Here is a 6,722-nt window from a genome sequence, read left to right on the forward strand (position 1 = left end):
TGAAGGAACGTTGAGTTTCTCATTCTCATTCTCATTTCACCCCATCCGCACAAGGCAGCCCTAACGAAGAATCACTTCATTCCGGGAAACACGACATGGCATAAACACGTACAAGTCTACGGACTGTACTAATTTTCTGTGTTGATTCGGTTCAGCTCTTCCATTCAACAACTCAGAATTTGAATCGACAATTTCTTTTGTTGGGAAGTTTCGCATTAGTAAAATGGCAGGACCTGCTGGAGTTGCAGACAACAAGGTTGATCAGGTGCTGGAAAACACAGACGAGGAACACAATGATCGATCTATGCCATCACAGTTGGCAGACTCGGAGTTTACAGCCGAGTTGAACCTCCTTATCATGTTCCTTTCGTTATTTTCTCTATCAACAGAGGAAAACTTGAATTCTGCGGAGAGACAACATGAAACGAAAAAAGATGGGGCTAAAGCGACCAAGAGATTACAAGGCAACAGACGGGAGATGGACGAGGTCAAGCCAGTTCGGAGACGGAATCAAAGGTGTCAAACAAGAATAAGGGATTCTAGGCATGGCCGAAGAGTGTAAAGACTAAGGACATCGGAGGAGGAAACAGTCCAGCAAAGAAAGATGTCATACCAAAGTTACCAACTTCTTATAACTATAACTATTTATTCCAATTTTCCCTCGCAATGAATCCTTAAACTATTTATTCCGATTATCGTCTAATTACATTAATGATAATATAATGCATTATTTTACACTGTATTAGAATCGTTTCTAATGGGGTACGTCTACTAGAGAGAGAGAGAGAGAGAGAGAGAGAGAGAGAGAGAGAGAGAGAGAGAGTCCTCTAAGTAACATGTAACAGCAAGTAGTAAATGCTTTCTCAAAGCTTAGGGAAGGCATGCAGATGCATGTTTTACATTGTCAAAACACTTATTGGCACATCATATGAATGAGAAGCTCAAAGCTGCATTGTGTTCATAAGGAAATAGAAAAGAAATGAAAAACAAGGGAAAGCAATTTATGAACACAAGCTCGAACTTGCTTCTAACTTCAGAAAGAAAAAGGAATAAAATTACCCCTAGTTTGCCAGACCTGTATTTCCCGGCCTACAAAAATAGCACGTGCACAGACAAATATCATGGAGCTCCCGTAATATCAGTCCGATATCCTGATCTCAACTCCTAAAACGTCCTTCACCATCTCATAAGTCACAAATGCAATTGCAATAGATGGGACTACCTGAAAATTGGAGCAGAAAGAACTATAATGTTGGCAAACACATGTGTAAAATATGAATAACTAATAGCAACTGCTCAGCTGATGAATATATCTTCATCTTTATCAACAAAATTTGCTAAAACTGAAATGACAAAAGTCCAAGCACACAACTATGGAAGAAAACTGGAAGCAGTACAAGTTGAATGTAGTTCCTACATGTATTTTTTATACCTATAATATGATAGTTCAACCACAAGTTGAGCAATAACTAAGTTTAAAAGCGTTTACTGGGGGCCCAGTTCAAAATAACAGTTGAACAAATGAACCAACCACTGTTGTTCATGGAACATAAAGCTTTCAGATACTCCTCTATAGCAGTTTAGGATTAGTGTTCATCATTGATAATAAGGTTTCGAAACCCTCTAGACATCCGGTAACCCATAAGAATTCGGGGGCTTTATTTTCTAAACCTTTTCCTGTTATTCCTAGGGAGACCCTTTGCAATCAGTCACCCTATTCATGTGTAAGATGCATCCAGTTATGCCCTTAGCCACCCTGACAAAAATGTTCTTAGAAACTGATAACTAGTCAACCTACTCTTGTCTACAAACAAGTAGAACAAAAGGTTCATACTGACCTTAACACAATTGGGAACCAAACCCTTGTACAATGCACCAAAGCCCTCATGTCGAACAGTTTTCCTAAACGCGTCAACCATGCCAGTATATTCAAGTGGGGTCTTGCTTATCCCATCACCACTGACAACAGAAGCAGCGTGGCTCCATCCCACCATCTGCATCCTTCGACGAATGACATCAAGAGGGTAAGCAACAGTTTGCCCAACAGTTCCAGCAGCAGCCCCGCATGCCAACCTTGTTGTCACGCTCAAATCTGTATCTTGAACAAGTCCAAATGGCCTACTTTTGATTAACCAATCCTTTAGGGATTCATACACAGCAAAGTTGAGACCAACATATGGAACCTGCAAACAAAATTGACGGTGTAAGGTTCACAACAAAAGTAAATCTTGCAATCCGACTTCAGAGGAGCAACAAAAGGAGCAATAGGTAGTCTTCCACATAGATAAATCATCGGAGTTAGATCCTAGAACAACCATCTATTGCTAAGTCAGCAAACTTTATTTCTTTTTAATTTGGAACTCATATCAAAAGGGTGGTAGCGGTAATGGATATGCGAAAACACATTTTGTAGCAAAAGAAACTTACAACTCCAATAACAGAAGGAAGCCAGCCCTTGTACAAAGCCCGTGGGCCCTCCTCCCGGAGCACAGTCGATAGAGCATGGAACATTCCCCTGTACTGAAAAGGAGAATTCTCTGTCTGCAAATTTAAAACCAACAAAAAATAAATATTTTCTTTAATAATAGATAAAAACATTAATTTCTGAAACTTCTTATAGAAATTGAACATTAATTGATGACTGATATGACTGGAAAATATCAAGGTCTTTAAAACATTCGTTCTATGGAACAAATAAAGAACAGGGACCGAAATAAGTACCTGTACAGTGATCCTTCCTCGTACCATGTCCATTGGGTAGGTTGCAGACATAGCAATAATTCCAGCACATGCTCCAGCTCCAAGACGTAAGAGAGGAGTGAGCTGAGCATCATCTGCAGATATTTAAAAGAAACAGAGATATCGATCACCTACATTATCCATTGACTTCTAACTGTCTGTCTCTGTGTTCCAAGAAAAGGAACTATAAAGATCATGTCATTTTCCAAATGCTGACATCATACCAGTCTTATAGTTTCTTTGTTAGTTTATAATGTGATTATGTGGATGTTAGATAGCCACTGTTAGACATTTTACAAGGCATAAATTATTAAACAGCAACCCAAACTGAGTCAAAATGTTAACTGGCCCAATGCAAAAAGTAATTCTTCGAAAGCACCAGTTAAATTACTAACTATTACAAACAAGGGAACAGTTTTATGGTAAGTGTGGGCATACCATTGCCAGTTTGATCCCGATACAGCCACAATATTCCCCTGTCATAGATAGCAAGGATCATTCAGAAGAAGGTAATGTGAGACAACATAATATGTAGTGACAAGATACCTTTATGCATTCAGAAGGTGTAAAAGATTTTACATCATACCAATAATGCAACATTGATGGGCAAATATGAACGAAACAAAAACCAAGATAAATTAAACATGTACTGGAATCGAAGATGAAAAAAGAAATGAACGTTCAATCTTGTCAGAAACATACTTGGAAGCTTGCTCATAGCTGAAGAACTTGACAGCTGAGTTGGGGACAATACGAGCACAATTCGTACCATTCCCTTTAAACAACCCACGGAAACCCTCAGTTCTCCAGATATGCTTCAAGCCTTGTATCGTTCCATTGTATTTTATGTTATGCGGATTCTGGACCTGCAGACAAGATAACGAGTCAGGAACGAAATTTACTTCTATGTATTATTGTGTGCGTACATGTTGGTACTTGCATAAACAAGAGAATGACATTGCACATAATTAATTGAAAAAAACGAACCTGAAGCAAAATTTTCATTCGTTCCAATGGAGCAACAGCCGTGCGTGACCTGGACGGAAAACAAACACCTCAGTAATCAAGAACAGTCAACATGGCAATAGCATTGAGAAAACATATAAACAAAGAACAATCTGATCCTGCGATTGTCGCAACGACGATACAACAATTTCGTTCACATCATGCAATCTAATGGACTTCAAATTCCGGATACCACATGAGATTAAATACTTCAAATTCATGACCTTCAAATACTACACATTGGCGATGCTAAACCATATTCAATAGATTAGCAATATCTAATATTTCGATCTCCTTCTTCTTTTGCATTAACCAAGCAATTAAATTTAAAGATTCAACCACATTAATTGCTTCATCAAACGAATTTTAAAAAACAAGATCAAATTTTTTATGGAATATTTGCTTTCGATGAACTTCATTTCCATGGAAACAAACAGACGAAAGCTCGAGAAATCGAGAAACTCACACTCCACCGGCGACTCCGCCAGCGACGAGCGACTTGCAGACGCTGAGCAGCGCGAGGTTCGGAGCCTTGACGACGCCTTCCCTAGCCATTTTCGCCTCCTCGGCCAGACTGACGATCGTCGTGACCGCCGATTCGCTCGGTTTCACATCCTCCGAAGCCATTGCAGCAGAGAGAGAGAGAGCAATCAATCAGTCAGCGAACGACGATGCGACCGTCTAGGTCGTCGGAGCAGTTGATGTGAGCCTTCTCTGTTCCCGGCGCCAATCGATAAGCACGGAATTTGAAGCGCGACGGTGTCGTTTTATGGGAAAGCGACCCCCTGGTTCATCGTTGTGCGTGTGGGTGTGTTGTCGTTGTCTGGGTATGGGGGTGGCGGCTTTCGGGAGCTGAAAGTGAGAGGGCTTTGATAAACTGCCGGGGTGTTATGTGACGGCGTTTATTTATGTTGCTGAAATTTATATCTGCGTTTAGAGAGAGGAAGAGAGGAGAGAGAGAGTGAGGGAGCAGGGTAGTACAGTGACTGGTGGGAAATGAGAGAGAGGTGAGAGTCGCTGTGAGAGCTTTACACGTGGTAGGTGATAAGGGTTTGAGTGAAAATTTTGCAATTAGAAATAGATTAAACAAAGGAAATAGATCATCTCCAAAGCTAGAGAATCAAGTAATACGGACCTTTGAGATTTGATCCAATGATCCTTGAAATATGGGCCTTTGAAAGTTATAATAATTTTTTATCGTTGGATTAAATTTCAAGAGCCCGGATCACTTAATATGCAGGCTTTGGAGGAAGAGATCTGAAGATGATCTCTTTCCGTTAAACAATACCCACATTGTGTTTGTAAATATATGCTAGCCTTCATGCATGTGCTCATGTGCTCATGTGCGTGCAGAAGATATTTTTTGAATCACGGCGTGCTACGCGCGACTTACACGAATGTATTTATATGCATAAATTGACAAAAAGAAAGTCAAATATTTGAAGTAAATGAATAATCTTATATCATACTAAAAGAAACCCCTCATAAACCAATTAAAACAGCTTAATCCACATAATAAAATCGGTCTCAATTGAATTTATATTAAGAATAGAGAAAATAATATTTAATAAATAATTGATTGAATCACATTATTGCTGACCCATTGTGAAGCTAAGCCAACCGCCTCCCCCTTACTATAGATCATATCGTTTGTTAAAAAAAAAATAATCATTTGACAACTAATTTAATCACATTATTATCCACATGCGAAATAGTTTTTTTATAACGCCTATTAAGATGTTTTAAACGTGTTTAAAAATAAAGAAAATAATATTTAATGATCAACTGATTGAATCACATTATTGCTAGCCTATTGTAATGTACTAATTACTTTTTAAAAAAATATTGTACAAAAGAAATTAATTATTAAAAAACACTGTTAAAATGATGAAAATATCTCTACCATATTTGATGCATTATTTTGGATTGCTTTTGAAGTTTTTTGTTAAAGGGGCATTTTTGTCCATTTCATTTTTGGTGAAGCTTATGACACAAAAAAACATTGTTCATTGGGCCCTTGACTTTATATATAAAGATAAATATATTAAAATATACATAATTAAAAAAAAAAAAGAGAGAGAAGTTGGAGAGAAATGTGAGAGAAAGTAGTTTTTTTTTTCAATTTAGAGATGCTAGATATTGTACAATTTTAACCATTCACACATTATAATAAACATCATGTTATTATTTCTCTACCAACAATGTTGTTTTAAAGCCACTTAGTACTGCGGTCTAGTGGTATTCTTTTTCTCGTCAAAAGCGAATTTTCACCATATTATTGCAAACTCATTGTGAGACTTAAACCACTCATCTACCCTCTTAGTGTAGATAATATCGTTTGTTAAAAAAAAATATTGCTTTAAAAAAACTATGATCACATTACAACAAATAAATTATGATCAATCTTTTATTTATAAAAAGTTCATTCTGTTATGAGGAATCAAATGTAAAAACATGATCGAGGTATAGAATACCCCTATACTGAAAGTGGACACATTATTGCCATAAGTTAAAAGGCTTTAGTTTTCTTTAGGTTCTTTTAGAGCAACAAAAATTACAAAACTGAGTATTTCAATTTGAAAAGAAAAAAAAGTGAAAAAAAAATCGAAAATTGAAAGCGAAAAAGGTTGTCAAACAATTCCTTAACATTTTTTTTTCTAGTAATAATTTACAACTAGCTATTACAACAACAACAACAACATCAAACTTTTCTACTAAGTAAGGTCGATGTATAAATCCAAAAACGTTTCATAAACTAAAACATGAATAGGGAAGGGATGATATGGATATTTTGGCCTATGCAACACAACACTGGATTCCCAACTAAATTAACAACAATAGGTAACGGAAAGGTGTCAGTTGGAGATAGGATTGACAACACTAAAGTAAAGCACACTGCAGCATTTCCCGAGCAGTAGCAAGGTATCTTTCTCTCCCATTTCCTTTGTTGCTTAAAGGAAACCTAACTAAATCTAACG

General features: G+C 37.3%; 1 protein-coding gene across 1 annotated transcript; it reads right to left on the minus strand.

Annotated features, from left to right (window-relative positions):
- Positions 1 to 849: 849 nt before the first annotated feature.
- Positions 850 to 4,734, minus strand: LOC126627851 (mitochondrial adenine nucleotide transporter ADNT1-like). Its single transcript, XM_050297438.1, has 8 exons — positions 4,211 to 4,734; positions 3,727 to 3,775; positions 3,442 to 3,605; positions 3,178 to 3,215; positions 2,722 to 2,834; positions 2,428 to 2,541; positions 1,839 to 2,183; positions 850 to 1,222 (listed from the first exon to the last, which is right to left on the minus strand). Exons 1-8 carry the CDS (start codon positions 4,369 to 4,371, stop codon positions 1,139 to 1,141), a joined length of 1,068 nt encoding a protein of 355 aa, XP_050153395.1. The 5' UTR covers positions 4,372 to 4,734; the 3' UTR covers positions 850 to 1,138.
- Between the last annotated feature and the right edge of the window lie 1,988 nt (positions 4,735 to 6,722).

The sequence above is a fragment of the Malus sylvestris genome, chromosome 1 (assembly GCF_916048215.2).
Source record: "Malus sylvestris chromosome 1, drMalSylv7.2, whole genome shotgun sequence".
NCBI lineage: Eukaryota > Viridiplantae > Streptophyta > Magnoliopsida > Rosales > Rosaceae > Malus > Malus sylvestris.